This window comes from Ischnura elegans, chromosome 7 (genome assembly GCF_921293095.1).
Source record: "Ischnura elegans chromosome 7, ioIscEleg1.1, whole genome shotgun sequence".
In the NCBI taxonomy this organism is placed as follows: Eukaryota; Metazoa; Arthropoda; class Insecta; order Odonata; family Coenagrionidae; genus Ischnura; species Ischnura elegans.
The window spans coordinates 2060013-2082957 of NC_060252.1; the positions used below are offsets into that span (position 1 = coordinate 2060013).

Genomic DNA, 22945 nt, shown 5'->3' on the forward strand with positions numbered 1-22945 from the left:
GTACAAAGGGATTTCGAAATTTTCAAGAAAGTCAGGCGTTCGGCCCTTGACACAACCATGTCGAAGTTGAGGCATTATTTGCGTGCGCGTTCTCGATGAGAGGATTATTAAGCGTGTATTTAGCATCAAGCCGTGACAATAGTGGGCCACGAGAGAAAATCCACCGATTTAAATTTGCTGTGAGTTTAGTTACCCTCGAGGTGCAGTTGTAAAGGCCGTTTTACACGGTACACGGAATTGCGCAATCTGACGTACGTGCGAAGGCGCAATCAAAATTGCGTCGTGTAAAGCGGCGAATTGCTAGAACACATGCGAGAATGCGAGACAGCAAAATAGCCACTGTTCTAATTTCGTTCATGCATTCGCGCAATTCCACGCCATTTTAGAAATTAATGCAGCTCTAACCTGCGCAATTCCGTGTACCGTGTAAAACGGCCTAAAAAGGGGCGCTGCGTCGCAGAATTTGTAGCATCGAATTTAACTTTGAGATGGATAAGTCCGTTGATGTCCGACAGAAAAGAGTGTCGAAAATGCTAGCGGAAAATGCGTTCACACACGAGTTTTAAAAAACATCTCCACTCGTTCTTTGTCGCACATTTGAGAGGATTTCCAGAAGCCGAAACTGAGGGAGGAAGAGCGAAAATAACACGAAGAAAAAAGCAATGGTGACGGCCGTTAAAGGAATATCAAATCCACCATTTTTCATCTATTATATCTCAGGGTTATAAATATTCAATTCCAAATATTGAGATTAAACGGATCGATCTGCACACAGAGCTGCATTGCGGACATTTTTAAAAGCAATTTCAATGCGACCTAAGAATGAAGCTTCCCACAGGACGGTGGTCCCTCTTTGTCGTCGGGTGACTGCGGAGTGCAGGGCGGATGCGAGCGCGTTGAGGTGGGAAAGCAAGTGGCGCCGTGGTCGGAGAGCGAGGGAAGCAAGGTGGCCCAACAGTTGAAGTGTGGAAGCGAGCGGCAAAAGACAGACGACACTGCGTGTGTTTCACGTGTTGAGGCACGATCGGTCGCAAGACGTCATTCCGATGAGAGCCACGTGTTAAACACCTAGCACACACTTTTCACGAGGCACAGCGGACTAACAAGCGGACAAGAAACAATAAACGGGGAAGCAATACGTACAGTGTGTGTTCGGGGCCCCTTGTGTGTGATTGGGGCCTCTCCTGCTGCGGGCCCGGTGGAAAGACGACCAAGACACGAGGAAGCGATTGCACACAGCCTACCCTGTCCGCCGCCAGAGGCGCCGGGAGCACCTGTAAGGCTTCCTTCCCCGCCAGAGGGCAGGCGGGGGAGGAGGAGAGGGGCGTAACCCAGCCCCACCCCATTCTTTTTAATCTGCCCTGTGTGCGAGACCACCTACTGCCCCCCCTGGGTGCCAAAAACAACACATCGCTCGCTTTGGGGACGGAAGCAAGATGGCCCCCATGCGCAACGCCTCTCTCTCTCTCTCTCTCTCTCTCACACACACACACAGTGTAAACAAAACACGCGGTTATAGGCCAAGACTACTCCGAAACGAAGTGATGAAGCATTTTTGAAGCTAAATAGAAACAAGGAAGAGTCGGCATTGACCTGGATACTGGCGGACGACTTTTGACGAAAGTTACTTTAGCGTGGGAACATCAGCCGACGGCCTTATCATTATTATACCATTGGTTCTATAAAAAACAGATACATATTTTTTTAAATACATAATATAATTTATTTAAAGTTTGTTTAAAGTTTACTTAGGAACATCGGTCCGAGTAAAATCGGCAATAAGGTTACATGTTACAATTTCCTCACATATGTTCCTGCTTAGCTAATTTGTGTCAGCATGTTTCACGTTTTTATCATGTATACGAAAATATATACGCTTACACCAATCATATTAAATTTTATGCACTAAAACACTAAAACATTTAATCATAAGATTTAAAGGTGTAAAGTTATCAATAAAAGTAATGATCATGTAGCTAAAAAACGCCACGATGGTCACATGGACATTAGGACGTCATCACCGTCATTAGGACGGGTAACGTCTACTCATATAATCATATTGCCTAGCATTATCTTGTCGTCTTGTTTTTTTCTGAAATTAATATATTTTTAGGACATGTATTCTGTTAAAATATAATTTAATTCGGGATGTGCGAGTTGTAATTTTTGATCTCGAGTCGAGTTGAAAACTTCTCGCGAATATCGAATCGAGTTAAGTAGAGTATGGTAATTCTTGAACTAGGCAGTACAACAATGCAGACTCCCACATATTCTCATTTTTTCAATCCCCTTATGAATTTTCTATTTTGAATGCCTAGCTTCATGTGTAAAGGAAAAGATAAAAGGTAAGTTGATGGTACTTGAATCATAATTATGAGATGAATGAAAATTAATGTGTCTTAAACAGCTGCATAAGCACAATTGAAATGAACTAACCTGTAGTAATACGTCGTCAAAGTATGTATACAAAATGCTCTGATGAACCCTCAACAAATATATTTGTACAATTGTAATTAAGATTGCATACGTAAATGTATCACGTAATATTTGACCCTTTCAAATTCTCATGCAGAAAGTACTCGCACATCCCTAAATTTAATTATTTCACATACAAATAGATTTATGCCACCTGTCAACCGCAAAAGACCCTGAACAACCGTCCCATTGACGGGTTAAGAGTTTCTGTCTTATTTGTAACGTTTTTATTCAGCAAATCACAACTCTAGATAGGTCTGGCCATTTTGAAGGCCCTCTTTGATGAAGTTATCAATTAATTTTCACATGAAGGAAAAAATAGGTTAAATATTTACCATCCGTCGAAAAGACGGATAGTAATAGTTAGTTTGGTAGCCACATTACCCCGGCCCTTCTAGTGTTGAACAGTTGAAGAATAAGACATGAGGACTAGATAGAATTCGTGTGAAGGATGTCAAGAATCATCCGAAATTAATACCTATCATAACTTCTTTGATAAAAAATAGTGTAAATCAAGGAATAGCTCCACAAGATATGAAGATAGCCACGTTAGGCCAATGCAAATGCAAATGGCTCACGTGTGGACTTGAACAATCACCGACCCACATAGAATCAATTTGATTTTACATCATTATCAATTTGCAGAAAAGTTACGGAGGCAGGAGATATATAGAGGAATGACATCATGATTAATTAATAAGAGATTTTCCACAAATTTATTTCACAAAGCACGACGCGTTTCGAGCGTCAGTGTATTCTCAAGTACAATATCAGATATTGTATTCATTGTCCTTGAGAATAATCATTCAGACGATCGTCGAAACGAGTCGCACAGTGGTTTGAATAGGGAAGTTTCCTTCATAAAAGAAAACGAAAGGCATTGATTGCGATTCGTTACCCACCATCACTGTATTCATAATATACAAATTATTTCGTTTTAGAAATACCGGTTTAGACGAGTGGCAATGGTCCATTTTTATCCTCATTTGAAAAGGGCAGGATTGGCGCCCATGCGATGCCACTCCACGTGACGTCACAGGGACCTAGTTTCTATACGAGAAGATAGGAGTTATGCATCGTCTGAGATTACAAACGCATGCATGAGGCGCAGAGCTCAAGGAAACATGTCTTAATAATCACCTATTAAAACTGGCTAAGGTCGGAAAGTTTTATTCGTTTGATAAGGTATTAATAATCCTTATTTGAGCCAAGCGCTACCAGGCAGCAGGGTACTCGGCTACCCGCTAGCAGCCTGCGTCGTATCAGCGCTCAACTCGCCTCAAGGTCACCTCACAGTGCGGCAGCGGGAACCAGAAATACGTCACACGGAGAGATTTCCCGGCATTCATACTTATGCGTCGCGTTTTCGCGCGCTTGAAAATTTTCACTTTTCATTCAATCGCGAAAAATAGATATCGTCATTTAAAAATCTAAAAGCGTGAAATATGTACTCCAGAAGTTATAATCTTTCGATTTAGGCAATAAAAAAATAATAGGAAACCACCGTATTCGAAAAAAGCTGGCCAAAAAACATATCTTCCATATTTTTATAAGTAGCTCGATAAAATCTTTCCAGTTATTTTAGTTTAGGCTTTTTAACATAAACCTAATGACATTTTGCCGAAAAATTGACCCGGAGAGTTTTCTTAACCCTAGAACGACGGACTGGGTCCAATGGACCCAGTTGGTAGTTTTGAAAGTTTATAATTATGTCAAAAATGCACGAAACAGATTTTGACGCCGTGAGTTTTCCTAAATGTATGTCCTCTAAAACATAGCAAGAAATAACGAAAATGGGCTCATTACATTTTATAGTATACTACAAAGTTACATAGTGGACGGACTGGGTCCATTGGACCCAGTCGACTATTTTCAATGCTATGGGTAATTCATTTCAACTTATCAGCAATTTTCTTATTTACTTTGTAGTTTTGGGAGATTCAATGCTTATGTAGTTATAAACAAAGTCGTAGGCGATACTTATAACCAATTAGTGGGCAATTTTTATGGATTTGCTTGAAGCCTTTCATATGCTCTTACAATGTCACATTTAGAGTGATACGGTCACAAACATGTATCCACATCGTTTCGTAATGGGTAGTTTTTGCAACTTACTCTGGTTTGACGCATAGACAGTGTAAATTATCTACATTCAGTCCCATAATCTGTCAGCTTTATATGTGAGACTGCTCTAGCATCTAGCATCTGAGGTGCTTTCGTGGTGGTCAGTCAGAAGTTACGCTCGCAAGCTGGAGTGGTCTTGCTGCCTGCGGACATTTGCTTTTATTCCAACTATCTAACTGAAGACATTGAAGAATTTTAACTCCATAATTACATTTTGATACCGTACATGGTAAGTAAAAACCTCTACGGATTATATAAAAGATGATAATCTTTCATTCTAATGTACTATTTCAGTATCTACCACATTTACGAAATCGTTTACTCTTCAGATGGATTAGTTAGATGAAGAATGATTTTCATCTACTATGATATACAGCAATTTCATTATTACTATCTTTACAGGATGCTTAGTGGTACCAAATTTTGTGTTATGTGGTATTGATGTGACTGAATTCATAGAGTGACAATTGATACACTGTGTAGTTGAGGAACTAAGAAATCGGCGTCGCCCTTTGGATATTACAGTCAAAATAACTATCAAGATATTTTTGAGGTAATAATAAAAAGCATTGTTTATAATTATTGTAAAAATTAGCTATTCTAGTAAAATGATTGAGCTCTTAGAATTGCTTGATGATATCAGAAACATAATATGAGACAGTGCTTCGCTAATTTTTTCCTCAATTCACAACAAAGGAGTAGCACAAACAATGTTATATTCCTTTCATATCTAAGTAAAGTGTGGAAGAAAAAATTGATAAATTTCATTGTCACTTTATTCACAGGCTTGCTTAAAGTGACACACATTTAGATTGCATTCATCTAAAGATTGTAGAAGGACATGTTAGGCATCTAATCATACAGCGCTGACAGGAAGAGGGTAGTGGTGACTCCGGTGGAGGTGAAGCCTAAAATTTTGAAAAAGAATGGAGAGGAACTGAACCTTGGGCGATTTTTTCTTCATCTTGCTGAGAAGATGATAAAAATACGAAAATGGGGAATTCCTATCGGGATAAATTTTTTATTTCATGCAATCTGAAAGAGGTGTGATAAACAAAACCTCATTCCACTAAAAAGGGTAGAATGCGAAGGCGTAATATTTTGCGTCATATCCTGAGTGCCGTGCGGAATTTTTATTCTGTCTTCTGCTCTTTTGCTAATTTTGCGTCCAAAAATCTTTGATGTTGTTAGAAAATAGACCACCAAAGACGCACAGTTTTTCAAGCTTTGCAGAATGAAGAAAATGACTCTGAAATAAATAAGACTCTGGGACTGCTAGTATTATCATTTTTACAAGTCAAAAATGAAAATGTTTCACAACTTTGGAGTAAACTAAACGGGTGACCAATATTCAACAGTATTATAGAGTCAAAATAATACTGCAGGTTATTCGATTTGATAATGCGACAGGAATGAGGAAAAGCAGAGGCGAAGATAAGTTGCAGACTATTAGAGAGATATTTGATGGGCGAAATGAATATTTGAAATATGCATCCGTGCCAAGGTTCTGCATGACAATTGACGAACAGTTATTGATGTTCCCTGGGCGCTGTACCTTTAGAGAGTTTGTTTCATCAAAACCAGGAAAGTATGGAATTAAAATTTTGAATAAAATTCAAATTTTGGCTGCAAGTGGTAGTAGTGATTCATACAAGTGGAATATCCAAGTATACACAGGCAGAGACTCTAATAAAAGTCAAGAGGTCAATCAAGGGAAAATATTAGTTACAGGCATGGTTGTGGGACTAATCAGCCAGAAACATAATATGTGAAAGTAGACCGCCTAATATTCAAAGGTTTAGCGATTGTAGAGATCATGAGGTAAAATAAACGAGGGAGTCCACCCGAGCTCACGTCTGTAAATGCCATACAGCCTACAGGGTTTCCTAACAAAGTAGTATCTCATGAATCTCATGGAATCCAAAATAAAACCAAACATAGGAAGAATTTACATCGTGAAAAAGAAAATGTGACACAGTCCTTGACAACCTTAGCAACCAAGGAAAATAAGTGTCGTAAGTGAAACTACAATTAAGATAGAAATACATGAGCATCCCCATCACGATGTGCACAAAAAATATGCCAAGAGCATTCAGAAATTCTATGCAATCAGTGCTTGTAGTAGCATAACACTTTTTAATAACATTTGTAAATGCATCATACATTTGTTTCATTTAATTTGTTCCATGACTTATTTATCATTGACAAATAATCCATGTTGTAATTTGTGTAAATGTAATTGTGCTAATGAACTTACATGAAAATGGTAAAAGTGGAGTGATATTTCTGGTAGAAGGAATAATATTATGCTTCGCTGCAGTAATGTCTTCAAACAAAATAACTAAATATTAATAAAGAGGTGAAGAAATATGTTGGGGAAGTAAATAAGATGGAAACCATCACCAAACTTAGCCTAAATTCATCATAAACTAGTAATATTGTGGAAAAAATGTTTGAGGGTCCAATGGACCCAGTCAGGCCACTACGCGATAATTTTTTTTCAGTCTTCCTAGGGTTAAAACGAATTCGCGGAGACTGAAAAAATCCAAAAATCGACTATTCGGACCGCTCCAGAAGAGATGGTACATTTCATTAAAAATAATAGTGAGTAATAGTAATAACATTAGTAATAATAGTAATAACATTAAATTGAAATTCAATTTAATTATTTAAATGAAAAAGTTCGTATAAAATGCATACAAATACAAAATCATATTCATACAAAATATTTTTTAAACATTATTAATAATTAAACTTTTTTAAACATCAATTAATAGTTAAACTTTGTTTCAACATTTTTCCCTGACGGAACACATACGAAATCACCTTACAAACAATTTATATTTTGAAAATGCAATCGAAAACATACCACCTAATTTTATTTATGAACCTTAATAGATTAACAAATTCATATGAAACATGAAGAATAAATTTACCAGCCCTCTACCATTTTTCATCGGATTCCCAGTCGTCGCTATCCTCATCAGAAGTTGGCTCCTCCAGTAAAAGTTTCGTAAATCCTTTGAAACATTTCTTTTAAAATTTCCACATACATATCTATTGCTATAATTGGATACTTAGTAAGGAGGAGCCTTCGGAAAAGATCTCCCATTTTAGCCAAGCGCAATTTTTTTCCGCGTGTTGTAAAGCTAATACAAATGCGTTAATCAATGCAGGTACCAATCATAGCATGGACTCTTAAGAAGAGATTTATGCATATGTGCTGTCACCAACATCGAAATTTTATTTCAAACCTGTGGCTAGTTCTCTTGCATTCTTCCAATTTCTGAAAATACCTATTTGAATATCTTGGAAAAGCATTTGTTCATGGTGTCCTTCAAATTTCCTTTGTCTTCACGTCTCTACCCAAGTTTAACTCATGATGAAGATATTAAAGGACAAATTTTTGTGAAGACGACTTCCATTTCCACTTCCATCAACACGCAGTGGTATTATTTGAAGTGGTACTGCGACGGGTATTTTACATATTTTACGAACGTTAACTCTCATTAAAAGGCTAAAGCGTTAATTATATGAAAATATACTTCGACGGATCGGTCACTTTAGGAGAGAAGATAAATTGAAGTTCTGGAGGGGTATTTATTACGTAGCCGCGCAATTCATGTGCTATCAAACAATGCACATTTCCCGTATACATTATCCTTTAATAAGGTAGTAATAACAACATTGCGGTAGATGGGATTGTTGTTCAAATACTGGTAGGTACCATAGAAAATAGCGAAACTCAATTTCCAAACCGCGCTCCAATCGCTTCCACGCTCGCGGCCAGCAGGACCGCATTGAGGCAAGAGGCGCTTTCCTTAGGAGGGCTCATTTCTGCTACCTCCTCGGTCGCATTTTAATTGGTTTCTGAAAACGTCCGCGGCGCGGCGCTGTGTGAAGCGCGATCCAATTCTTTCTAATATTTTGCATCATAATATTTTCAATCGAAAGAAGTTTTAAATTCGATGGATCGTGTAGTACATATAAATGGATGACAACACATTTAGAGACCGACTGAAGCATCCTCCGTTGTAGCATTCGTGAAAATAATTTTGAATCCGAGTTTCCCTAAACGTTAAGAGTCATGCTTCATTCATACGATTCGTATTAAATCATTTCCGAGCCAATTTCTATTACATACATTTCAAAAGAACTTTCTAATTTTATATTCAATCTTCCATTTCAATATATGAAACCATAAGCCATTTCAGGCAGTTTTCGCGTTGTATTTGTCTGCCACAGCCGTCTGTTTCACTGATGTGGGTTGCTGTGTTATTATCATATTTTCGGTTAAGAAATGAACTAAATAGTTATGTGATTAATTGGGAAATGAAATTGTTCAGTATAATTTAGAAATTAAAGGAAAAGTTAAGGAAGTTTCTTTGCTTTACTGTTGATTTACTTTGTTGTTCTTAGCGAAATCATGGAGACGAGAGTTCTTTATACCGTGTTGAAGTACATACGAGATACTGAAAAACACGTTTTATGAAAAAGAATGTCTACTACGACTATTTAGCGATGGGTTATAATTTTATAAATAACTCCTCAGATGAAAATATGCAAGTTTATGTAACTTATACGGGCTTTGCAAAAGCCTTTGATATGGCAAATTTTGATTTTTTGCTCATAAGTTGAGCCTTTTTGGTATACATGTTCCAATATTACATTGGATACAGAACTACCACTTATTTCGAAAACAAAAGGATCTATATCTATTACACCATCTGTAAAAAAGAGGACTGTTTAATATTGAACAGTTGTATTTCCAATATTTCCGAATCGTGCAGATTTAATCACATGACGATAAATCACATTCGACAATTGTAGTGTTATTTCCTCCACTTGGTGCAAACTGTCTGAATTTTACATGTGTAATTAATAATTAAATCGCTCCAAGAGAATCAACAGTGAAAGACCAGAGACCGTTTATTTTTACGAAGCTCTGTCATTCAATGCTCACAATGAGAATGTCATTTCAAAGTAGCTAGGTTCCATTAATAGGCTGCTTTGATTAAAAATATATTTCCTTTAAGTATTGTACTCAGCACTGGTACGTACTTCAGTGTTATATGGCATCCTTATAATAAAGTGCAAATACATAAAATTGAAGGGGTAAAAAAACAGGTTTTCAAGAACAGTCAACTACTGTGAAGGATTCAATTCTAAACATGCCCCATACAGAGAAACTATGCATATTTTGGAAACGCAACCGCTGTTCTTTGAAAGGAAGCTGAATGATCTGATATTTTTATATAAATAGGGAAGTGCACTGATTTTTTTACTGAATTTGAAAGTTTAGACTATTTAAGAAACATTAGTATAGCCGCTTTTATTCCCTGTATATGGTGTATGCATTTTCAAACGTTTTGAAAGTCGGAAAATTTCATGTTGCGCTGAAACACATGTTGCGCTCTTGATTGAGAGGTGACGTAACAATGCAGTTCACGTGGTGGAGTATTCCGTCGCCTTCTTCAGCGTGGCGAGAGTTTTTATGGAATCGGTGAAGTTTGCATCCTAAAAATGACGACTAGTACAGAAAACATGAATTCAAAAAAAATTATAAATGGTATTTTGTTCCATATTGAATCTGGACTTCGAAACGAACGCCTCAGAAGATAATGACACTTATGTGTTGAAACCATGGTCGGTGCTGAGTTGTAATATTAAAAGTGTGGAAATTACCATTGTGTTCTTATTTTTATAGCCTGAGAAGATTTTCATTTCCGTGGCTAAAGCACAAGCCATACGGAATAAATGATTCAAGGCTATTTCTGACTCTTACCCATCGATGATATTCTGTTGAGGAGATCATTTTAAGGTATTGTAAGATCTAATTGATATTTATATGATAATAATTTACGTAATAGGTACCTCATTCATACCAGAAAATGAGTAGAGTCAAAATATAGAATCCTCCGCGTAGACCTATGTAATGTTTACATAACTGGAAGTAGTTTAGTTAATGAATTACCGTCCAAACTAACGCGATACCCCGATTTAATCTTCTGGCTTTCATGATGCCGATGTTGTTATCCCTTCGAATTTGTGCGTAACCAATCGGATTGTCACCGTAAGATTCCCTGGTATTGCTTTAAACATACATAAGAGTGGGTTAATATTTATAATTGGCCCGCAATAACTTACTATGGCGGCAATATCTACGAAATTGCATATGATAAGGTGTTGATACAAAACCACTCACCACTTAGCCTTAACGCCTCGCATTTTAGGAGCGTTGAACCTGTCCTCCTTTTTCAAAAATTCTTTGACCATGAACATATCAACAGTTGGTAAATTGTTGGAATTTCCCTTCTCCCAACCAAGATTAACTTTTCTTGAACCCATCCTGGACAGCGAACCACAGCAACAACCAGCCAGCACGGGAATACGGCTATCATCCCATGATTCTATTTGCGAAGAGCGAAAGTTCCGGCCGGCGTGAATACATACACACAAAAGTCTTGCAGCAAACGACTGATACAGGTTTATTAGTTTGACTCAGTTCTTACCAAAAAATTTTGACATGATAAACGGCATTGTGCCAAAATATACCCAGCAAAAAATAAATACCATCATCTGCTTAGTAAAGATTCAATATGCTATTCGCACAACTCTCTCCAAACTTAATGAAGCTTACACTTAAATGAATAGTAATATATTACGCAATGATGAAATCATGTACTCAAAAGAGAAGCAGCCACATATATACTCTGAAGATATTTTATGACATCAAAAAACGGATACCCGCAAATTAAGTAATTTTTCCATGCAAGAATAGTAGATAATAGAACTAACGGCGTAGAAGCCTTCTGCCACTGCCTAGTGACGTCACGGCAAATACTCAACATGGGCGCCCGTTTTAGTGGCCTTTGAACTTGTCCATATTTTGGACGGTTATCTCGAATCAAGTAAACACTATTAGGATTTACACAGTAGGTAGTTTTACGACATTTTGATATTCTGAACTCTAATTTTAAAAAATGGTGCATTTCAAACACAAGTGTATTTCCCTATTATGTCACAATATGATATGTTGTAAATGCCTGAATGATATTAGTTTTAATCGTTTGGTTACCTCAAGTAGAAATTTCAATGTTAGCTTTGTAAATTTCTGTAGAAACAATAGCACTTACAACAATCTTAACTTTAGGTCATTTGACAGCGCATTAGGTTATTTGACAGCGTATCGCATGAAATTGAATTGAATTGGGTCTCAGTGTTAAATAATAAATGAATCAGGCGATTGAGTTATTATAACTGTCTACGAGGAAATGAATTTGGGGACTAATTTTCATTAATCAATATTCCATTTCAAAGTCGAAATGAAAATTGGCATTGGCTTGAATGCGTGGAAGTCATCCATTTCTGGTCTGAAAGCAGAACGTAAGGAGTCGGCTTAAAATTGACGAGCAAATTGACACCTTGAATCCATCAAATACTTAAAGCAAATAATGCTTACCATAATGCAAATATTACCAATTAACATCTTGATACGCCGTTTAAAATCGTATCTTCGAAGTTATCGCAGCAAATGCTACTGATCTAGTAGCGTTGATCATGACGGTATACATCGTTCCGATTAGTACCTACTTGGCGGCGGTATTCCATTGATGATAAGATGTATGCAGAACGCGTATCATGGAAGGTTCTTTATCATTGAGGTGAAGCTATGGAATCTAAGGGACGAGTCCATACACAATCCTTGCTAATGGTACTTAACGTCCATCAAGAGATACTATATTCAGTACCTTTAGGTAAAATGTTTAATAGCGTAGCACGGAAAAAAAATTATCAGAATTACATGGGCAAACACCACCTCATTATTAATAATGGGAATGTAAGTATTAAGTATGTTATATGGTAAATCTTGAAAACCGCGTTCACAAAAATCGGATAACTAGATGCATTGGATACACTGGACGGCATGAAAATCGGCCCTGACACCATTCCTGCTGATTCTTACGTAAAATGAATGACCTCCTATATCCGAATATGAACTCCGTTTTTCTCCATGAACGGGGGGGGGGAGCTCCCCCTCCAAATTTTATCAGTCATTTGGAGGAATTAAAAGGATTATTTTAGCATTAAAATGTTTATAGGGATTTCTAGGGGAGCAAATTCCTGAAAAATTAATATTTATGGTAAAGAGGTAGATTTGGGGGGAATTAGTCTCCGTGAAAAACGCATTAAAAATGATCATTATGCATTTTTTCGCAAGTTTTCACGTATTTTAAAAAATTTCCAGCTTCCATTTCACATAACCCTCCCCCGAATGATAAAAATATATAACAACAAGAAACATTGGTGATAACAAAAATATTTTGCTGCATAGCATAGCAACAATAATTAAAATATGTAGCAATAGCTCGGAAGATTCACTTTACTTCGATGGCCTCTCCCGCCTGTCCCGCTCAGGCTTAGACGGCAATTCTCTTGCTTTCGCAGCTAAAAAAGGAAAAGTAATACTTTCTAATTATACGAGTAATAAAAGTTTGAGATTTTTATACTCTCATTGGAGTTAAAAAGTATTCTTTCTCCTTAATCATGGAGTTCCACAAAGTATCAGCCTCTCAAATCAATTATGTATATTGAAGTAGTCGTCACCTTCCCTCGGTATACTACTAGTGATCGCAGAGTCAACTCTTTCGGTGTTCTGGACAAGGATCCTTTTACAAAGTAGCTTAAATTGTGCAAAACAGTAAAAATTGTTTTACTCCGGCTTTTTCCAATTGAGTGTCAGTATATGGGCTAGAGTTCTGATTATTACCGTGATTTAACGTGTAATTATGTTATGCGTGTGTAAAAATCATCCTCATCGCTGCAGCTATGTTTGCGGTGAATTGACTTAAACATCGCAACAATAACCTCTTTCTTTAATTCTTAAAACTGCATATAACTTTTACTCTGGCTGCCAAAGAGGCGGTCAGAGCTAGGATTAAGCTCCAAGTGTTTGCTGTACCACTTGTTACAGTAATTTGACGAAATACTTGGTCAAACTACTATTGCTGCTTCTGAACTGCTTCCTTTGCGAATACTACAGCCGCGCCCGAGAAAACATAACATCTTACGGAACTGACCTCTGCGAGAAAGCTTCACCCATGGTATTAAAAATGTCGCTCATGTTTCCATGTTCCGACAGAAAATATTCACTAGCCACCATTGCACATCAAACTAGGACAGATGAAATATTTTGTAAAAGCAATTGAAAAGACAGGAGCTGAATTTCAATTTTTAACTCAAAGCATTCGTTTTAGTGGGGCTAAAACCTAGGAAGAAATTCGTGGGGCCCCCAGAATAGGAAACCTTCCCAAGATTTGATGTTTATGGAAGTGGAAAGCCCTACCAACTATCTCTTCCTTGAAAACATGGAGTTTGATCGAACTAGTCTCGGATGGAATTGCGGGACCCAGCCCTTAAGGGCGGGTGTCGGTCACGGCAGCGAGGTCGGCAAGATCCTCGGTGTCCATATCATGCGAAATCCTTGCAGAGACAAATCATCAGCATCGAAGAAGGAGGACAAGAAGAGCAAGAGAATGGGGAAGAAGAAGGCGTTGATTAATGTAGGGACGTGAAATGTGAGGATAATGATGAGGGTGGGTAAACTAGAAAATATAAGAAGGGCAATGCAGAAAGGTAGGATAGATATCTTGGGTCTATCCGAAGTTAGGTGGAAGGACAGCGGGGACTACTGGAGTGACGGGTACAGGGTTATATATAGCGGTGGAGAGGAAAGTCAACGAGGGGTAGCTTTAGTATTACACGGGAAGATGGGTAAGCGTGTGGTAGGTACAGAAGTTGAGCGATAGGATTCTGGTGGTTGAAATTGAAGGGCGACCCACCAACCTCGTGGTGGTCCAAGTTTACATGCCCACTAATAATCATAGGGAGAAAGAAATGGATGAGGTGTATGAACAACTGGAGGAATTAATTAGAGAAACCCCATGTAAGAAAAATCTGGTAGCGATGGGGGACTGGAACGCCTCAGTCGGGGAAGGGAGGGATGGACATGAAATAGGAGATTTTGAGCTAGGAATTTGGAACTACAGGGTAGTAAAAACAGCAGAATGTTGCAGGAAAAACAAATTATTCATCACAAACACGTGGTTAAATCATCATAAAGGGCGAAGGTACACATGGAAAAGTCCAGGCAGATATCAGATTGACTACATTATGGTAAGACATAGGTTTAGGGATAGTGTGAAAAACTCGCGCAGCTTCCCAGCAGCGGATGCGGATTTAGACCACAACCTAGCGCTCATGAAATGCAACGTAAGATTCAAAAGACTTATGAAAGTTTGGAAGGCGAAGAAATGGAATGCAGAAGCTTTGAAGGGGATTATGAGGAGAGAATATCAGGAACTTGTTGAAAATAGCACCTGGGAGATTGAAAGCATAAAGACTGTTGAGAAAAGATGGGTTAGTATTAAAACTGGAATAGTCAAAGCGACTGAGAAGTCTATTGGTTACGTTGACAGTGGAAGGATAGAGAAGCCGTGGATAACGGAGAACATGATAAGGGAAATGGAGTAGAGGAGGAAGTGGAAAAACTTGGACACAGAGGCCAAAGAATGTATACGGAATTAAATAATCGATCACGACGCGAAACTAAGAGGGCAAGGGAGGCTTGGTGGAAAAGGCTTTGTGAGGAAATGGAAAAGTTCCAGAAGGAAGGAGATGTAGGCGTTAGATATAAGTCGCTATCGGGTGGCAAAACAGGACAAGCCATGACTAAAATTAAGGCTAAAGATGGGAGGATACTTACCGAGCGATAAGAGGTACAGAGAATATGGAAGGAATACGTGGAGAACCTGTATGACGGAAGAAAAAGGCCGAATAGATTGATTTTAGAGGAGGAAAGTGCAGTGGGAACGGATAATCTTGGGCCGGGGATATTATATTCCGAAATAGAGAGAGCACTTCGTGATATGAAGGCCAGGAAAGCGGTTGGCGAGGACAAATCCCATGTGAGCTGCTGAATAATCTAGGCAGAGATAGTAAAAAAGGTTTTTCGAGCTAGTACACAGGATCTATGAGGAGTGATGTCGGCCGGAGGATTACGTGAAGACGGTTTTAATTCCGCTACCGAAATAGAGGAAAGCTGTGGAATGCGGAGATTATAAGACTATTAGTCTAATATCGCACGCGGCGAAAGTGGTACTGAGGATATTGAATAGACGATTAGAGGCGAGGGTAAACGTTTTTTGGTCGAAAACAAGTGTGGATTTAGAAAAGGGAAGTTAACTCGTGATGAAAAAGCAATAATAAGGTCTCTCGTGGAGAGGAACCTAGAATACGACGAGGACGTATATTTTGTGTTCGTGGGTTTCGAAAAAGCATTTATAGGGTGAAATGGGTAAAGTTAATGGATATACTCCAGGGAATAGGTGTAGATTGGAGGGATAGTCGACTGATTCGTAATCTGTCTATGGCCCAGACTGCGCAAGTGAGGATAGCGGACGGAGAGTCTGGGTGGGCAAGCATTGGCCGAGGAGTGAGGCAAGGCTGTCCTCTATCGCCGCCGCTCTTTATCGCATACGCTGAGGAGATGGTAAGAGGAGTGTAGGACGAGTTGGAAGCTGGAGTGAAAGTGGGAGGAATGATGTTTAAATCGGTAAGGTTCGTGGATGATCAGGCGCTGATTAGCAAGTCAGCGAGAGGACTGTAGGGTGCAGGCTCTAATGGATGCGTCATACGAGCGGTGCGAGGAGTATTGGATGAGGATTAATCACAGGAAAACTAAGGTTATGCGGTTTTTTAAAGCATCGCGAGCGAGGAATGTGAGACTTCAGATAAAGGTGGGTGGGGGAAAAACGTGAGCAGGTAGAGCAATTCAACTAACTAGGCAGCACGTTAGAGGAAAACGGATAAAGTAGTAATGGCATCAGGAAGAGAATTCCATTATTAAAGGAGGCGTTTATGAGCAGGAAGGAACTTTTGGGAGGATCGTTTTATAAGAGTTTAAAGAAAATATTAGTGAAGATTTTGATCTGGAATGTAGCGCTTTACGATGTGAAACGTGGACACTGATGAAGGAGGACGAGAGAAGACTGGAGGTATTGGAGATGTGGGTATGGAGAAGAATGGAGAAGGTGAAGTAGACGGAGAGGAGGAGGAACGATGAAGTTCTGTACATGGTGGGTGACGAAAGGCAGCTTTTAGATGATATACGGAGGAGACAGAATGTATGGATGGGGCGAGTACTTAGCGGTGAGGGATGTTGAAAAAAGTGATGGAGGGTAGAATGTTAGGTAAACTAGGGAGAGGAAGGAAAAGAATAGGATTTTTAGATAGAATGAAAGGGATATGGTCTTATTGTGAATTGAAGATGGAAGTGCATGATGGAAGGGGAGGCTCCAGGAATTCTCCTTAAGCACTCCATGGAAACCTACCTTAATCGGTAGAATACTCCTATAAATTGTGATCAGTTGACAATATATAGATGCAAAGAATTCTAATAAAACTTGACTACCCTGCCGAGGTTTCGTAATAAAAAGCTCATTTTCGCGTTCAATAATACGTAACGGTAAAATATGAGTACAAAAGTTATTTCATGCCTCGAATGATATAATTTTAGTTAACTATAATGCTAAGAATTCCACTGTCGAGTATCAAAAAATGGGAAAATGGCTAATCTTTCACTCAATGCGTTCAAAAGATACACCGAAAAGGTTTGTTTAGAAAAACGACTAGCGATCTGTGACGTCACGACTTGTTCATTCCACCGTCTCGGTACAACTGCACCACGGTGGGCCAGCCATTGACAGCTGATGAGTAACTGGTGAAAAAAAACCACCAGTCATTTGCCTCACTTTCATCTTGTCTCAACACGCAGACCTGTTTCTAAACCGTTTTTATCGCGATTACAGTAGAAAGCATCACACTTCCATATTTTAGAATAAAATCTGACATGTTTTAATTTTTGAATATCATCCGGAATCTATTCTATTGGTCGTAAGATGGCAGAGAAGGAAGAAAGTACATCAGAGACCTCTGGGTGGCCGATATCACCAAGGAGGTTGTAAATATGTGGGGGGAGTGGGGGCACCACTGGTGTCGAGCGAAGTGTGGCCGGAATGGGGGTGCTTGGGAAGGACGCCCACTTTGATGACCAAAACATTGATAATAATCCCATTAGGGTCAATACTTATCTACTATTTGGTGAAATTTATGATCATAACTCGATAATACATTGAAATAAACAATTTAACGCACATCGTAAACCTTTTTTCCTTACTACATTGGTAGGTTTCGCGAAGTTATGACTCTAACATCTTTTTCCAGGGAAGAATTATTATCAATCACCAGGATTACTTTCTGTAAGCAGCTCAGCTGAAAATAAAATTTTACGAGAGTAAACTAGTCATACACCTGCACTTTTACTGGCATTGAATTTTATTATAGGCCACGGAATTTAACAAATACAGTAATAATGTATATTTCAAGGATATCTCCACCAGAAAAGCGGCTAACAGACAAAGAGTTTATACATTAATAGAAGTATCGCGAATGATGGGAAAAATCCCATGACAGCGGCGGACGGCCATCTGACGGCCGCCGCCGCCGTCAGATGGCATGTTTCGTTAGATTCCAGAGTCTTTACGCCAATGGCAGCGTTTATTGGAAAATAAATAGCTCAGATGAAAACGCTGCATAGTGGGCTGAAATCGAATAAAGCTGGCCAAAAATGTTTTTTTTCACTTTTTTCACGAAAAAACTATTATATTTTCAAATTATAGAATGATAAGTGACGACATCACTGAAATTATTTTATTTATAGCTCATTTTTTTAAAGTGGGAGACGTCTGTCAATTTAATGAAAAATGATCTCAAAATATTTTCCCCATTTTTTGAAGAAATTGACTGAAGTTTTTTACTACTGTTGCGCTATGATTTAAAATGCCTAAATTTAAATCAATACATAATAAAAATGAACATTTTTTGAATCCGTCGTAGTGAAATTTTTATTCTAGCGATAATTTTTATTAGTTTTATTTAACACGTTCCATGCGGGTGGCATCATAAGATGTCACGAATGTCTTCACTGGGTGGCGGGTGACATCATAAGATGTCATCAGTAGTACATCGTTTCATTATTTTTTTTCGCGCCCGGTTTTATTCCAGAATGTCTTTTTTCGACGCAATTAAGTAAATTAAGATTCCTTCTTTTCAATGGTATTGTCCGTTTCTGAATTCTTATATATCCACTACATCTTATCTTTGTTTTTTTTTCGCAATTTTTCAAAATTTTGGGTCATGCTCTTCGTCACCTCACATATTTTTTTCTTATTTCTTTGTTATCATTGCGTAAAATTTGTGTATTGATATAACGACGGGCAGGGAGGAACTCATAGGTGTTTCACTTGGTCAATATAAGTTTCATGGTGAGTTTTTTTCCTCGCTCCAAAATTGCTACATATCCTCGCTCCTCCGCTCCAATGCAGCACACAATTACCGACCCGGTGTTTATAAAACGCTAGCAGCACATGATAATTTGAGCTTCCTACGCAGGAGGTCTTACACTGTTTCTTATACCTCGCTCACCTGTCCCCTTCCGTCCATTCGAATGAAGAGTCCATTTTACAAATTGTCTGGAAAATTCTCTGTTCAGGGGCTTACTCCCGGAGGTTGAAACATTGTTTCATTACTACCGTCACTCCACGCATGCTTCCTTCAAATGTTAGTCGCGAATGGTGCTCTGTCCTACCACACGGCATTCTGATTCTGCACCTCAGCTCATGAGTTCAGCTTACATACGTGCTGCCGTGAGATATATTGCGTTTTCGACTGTAGGCGTTCGAAATGCACAGGAAGAAATATATCTCCCATTCAGAAGATACCACCACAACCGTACTCAATTCTGGTAAGTGTTCAACACTCATTCTTTCATGTTCAGTAGGATAAATATCTTAATAATGTATTTATATTCGTATAATAAGGAGCAGGAAATAGGAGAAAGAGAAAGTTGGAAGAAGATGAAAATGGCAAGAAAACTGAAGCAGAAACAGGACCATCTGTCTCCGGTGAGTTTCAGTATCTGCGAGTGCAGTTTGGAAAATTTATTCAATTTTAAACATCTTTTTATTTTTTGCAATAATTAAATAATTTTTGTAATCAATAACTAGGATGTTCAAAGAATGATCCTTCGCGAGCCCTAACAAAGAGATTGACCGAAGACGACTTGAGGAGGCTACTATCTGAGACAGATTCTTCGGGAGAAGATGAGGATTTATGGGAGGAAAGCGCGGAAGACTTCCACCCTGAAATCAGCGACAGCGAAGATGAGAGCGAGGACGAGGACCTTGGAGATTCTGAGCGTGACAGGACCAATATTTCTGCAACTGATACCATCATTGAAACCATGGCACCAAACCCCTCAGGTACCGATAGATTTTGTGAAATGTGGAAAAATGAGCAGCCTGCTATCACACGGATGCCATTTGCTGGTTGTCCCGGGTTGAAGGAATCCCCTGCTGGCAATCACCCACGCAATTATTTTGACCTCATAGCCAATGAGGCATTTTACGACCTCTTGGTTTCAGAAACCAACAGGCAGGCTGAGACCCTTCAATCGGCAAATGTATCGCCACATGCCAGAATAGCCGACTGGAAACATATGTCGAGAGACGAATTTCAAAAGTTCCTTGGGTTATTGTTCCACATGGGAACAATTAGGCTTAATAGAATCCAGGATTATTGGAAAAAGGACGATTTATTCAATTTAACGTGCTTTTCACGGTACATGCCTCGGGATAGGTTTCTTGGCATTTTGCAAACGCTTCATTTCGCTGCAAATCCTACGGAAAATGAGCCTCTACCAGAAGACAAATTGTTCAAAATCAGGCCATTGATTAATCATTTTCAAGGTAGAATGCATGCCATTTATTCACCCGCTAAAGATTTATCGTTGGATGAATCAATGGTTTTATGGAGAGGCCGTCTGATTTTTCGACAGTACATGAAAGGAAAACGTCATAAATATGGCATTAAAATTTATTTGTTAACGGAATCATCCGGAATAGTAATTCGAATGCTGGTATACACTGGGTCTGCAGACAAGGAAGTAGGAGGGCAGGGGCACGTAAGAAATGTAGTACATAAACTACTTCAGGGCCGAGAGGGTTTTGGCCATTCTGTTTATTTAGATAATTACTACAACAGTGTGCAATTGTCTAGAGAACTTCTGGGAAAGGAAATATATTGCACAGGCACATTGCGGGTAAACAGAGCAGGGAATCCCAAGGAAATTGTGTCCCAAAAAATTAAGAAGGGTGAAATAGTAAAGCAGTGGAGTCATGATGGCATCTGCGTCTTGAAATGGAGGGACAAACGAGACGTTTTGGTCATCACCTCCGAGTATGGGAGCCAGTTGCTTGAGGTCCCGAACAGAAAAGGAATATTGAAATTAAAACCGGAGGCGATAGTTATGTATAACAAATTTATGAGAGGCATTGATCACGGCGACCAAATGCTAGCATATTACCCCTGTGAGCATAAATCGGTCAAGTGGTATAAGAAATTAGGAATACACATCTTTCAGTTGATCATTATAAATAGTTACTTATTGTATCAAAAATACAGTGGACACAAAAAAACGCTGTACGAGTTCCGCATAGAGCTAATACGATCCCTGGTAGGAGCACAAACAGGCCCTACCTCACGTCCATCCACACCCAAGCCCCCCGAATCTCATTTTCCCGATTTCTTTCCTGCCGACGGGGGGAATAGACGGAAACAAAAGCGATGCCGCGTTTGTCACACCAAAGGAGTCAGGAAGACCGTCACCACTTTCTGCCCAGATTGTCCGGATGAGCCCGGATTATGTCTCCGTCCCTGTTTCATTGAATATCATGGGAAGATGCCAGAAAAATATTGAATATGTATTTTTAAGTGTAATGAAAAAGTAACTCTTTATTTTGTATACTATTTTTTGATAAGTGCTATATTTATTTTTACAACAATGTATTTTACTTTAAACTAAAATAAAACATTAAATATGTATAATAGTAATGGTTTACTTTCAAAAAAAAGCATTGTATTAGTCATGCAGAGAAAGCTTACAGCAAATTTTTGGAATAAAAAAAAATGAAGAAAAATGTGTATTCTTCTTCATCGACTTATATTGCTTCCTAGCTAAGGCTTCCTCGGCGTATTACTTTGGAAGGACCTAGCCAATCGGGTTCTATACTGTGAATTGCCAAATGTGCGGAAAAAATGTAAGTTTGCTGTAGAGAACCCAATAGACCATTGCCCGGACCATTGCAGTGTTTCCAATCATTTGTTTTGTTTTCGATATGCAGGAAGCTAAAAATACTTCACAAAATATTGCAGTTTTACTGTCAAAATTATATCCAGTACTTATTATTATTTAATGTTAGCAACTAAAATTGAAATGAACTTTAGAATTAGAAGGGGTTTGTTGCAATTTCAAAAATAGAATTTGCGGGTATTGGTGTATTGCCGGTTGCATACGTTCATTGTTTCGCCATGGCGGACGACATCTTAAGATGTCACGAAAAAAAAGTTTAAAAATAAATATTTCCCGTATGTTATCGGCAACTTTAGATATCAAGGTAATCATTTTAAACCGAAATCTATTGGAAATTAAAATAAAAAAATTCCGTCACCCGGAACACCCAAGATTTTTTTGGCCGCATGGAATGTGTTAAAAAATTAAAATGTCCTATTTTTCACGTATTTTTAACTTGATGTAGAGAAAAACGGTCCGTTTTTCACTATGCTTCACGAAGTTTTAAGCACCACATTGTAAAATAAAGTGTCAACTTAAGTTATCAATTGAAAAATCCTGCCCCAATTTGCCACCCCGCCTCTCCTATCAAGTTATGTGCGTGAATGTCCAGCCGCCCGACGCGGTGGTTAAATGCGAACATTTTTTTCAGACTCAGCTGTAGTCGAGGATAATTCGTTAAAAGCGAGACGAAATTACAATAGTTTACACTTACATACACTGCATACATTTAGCATACCATTTTAGTCTAATTGTGCCAATTTTTCCAAGGGCACATTACGATTTCCTTCATAAGACATAATGGACTCAACGATTGCGCCGGCAAGTCTTCGGAAGCGGGCGGCTGCAAAGTATTATATATAAATTCTTGGAAAACCCAATTCTAAACACTATGCACTCGTATATTTTGCTCTCCTTGCCCTCCTAGGCCTTTTATAACTCCCATCAGCTCAAACACTGGAAAGGGCACACGTGTGGCGGAGCGCCGCCGTGGCGGCGGGCACAACCCTGCCGACCGCGTAAATCCCTATTGTACTCGAAAACCCAACCACCCTGTTATAATTCTTATCTAGTGTTAACGAAGTTCTGTACTTGATT

General features: G+C 38.7%; 1 protein-coding gene across 1 annotated transcript; it reads left to right on the top strand.

Moving 5' to 3' along the window:
- Positions 1-19352: 19352 nt before the first annotated feature.
- On the top strand, positions 19353-21475 carry LOC124162483 (piggyBac transposable element-derived protein 4-like). The gene is made up of 3 exons (XM_046539036.1): positions 19353-19462; positions 19539-19622; positions 19725-21475. The coding sequence occupies exons 1-3, from the start codon at positions 19402-19404 to the stop codon at positions 21473-21475; spliced, it is 1896 nt and encodes a 631-aa protein (XP_046394992.1). The 5' UTR covers positions 19353-19401.
- Positions 21476-22945: the final 1470 nt, after the last annotated feature.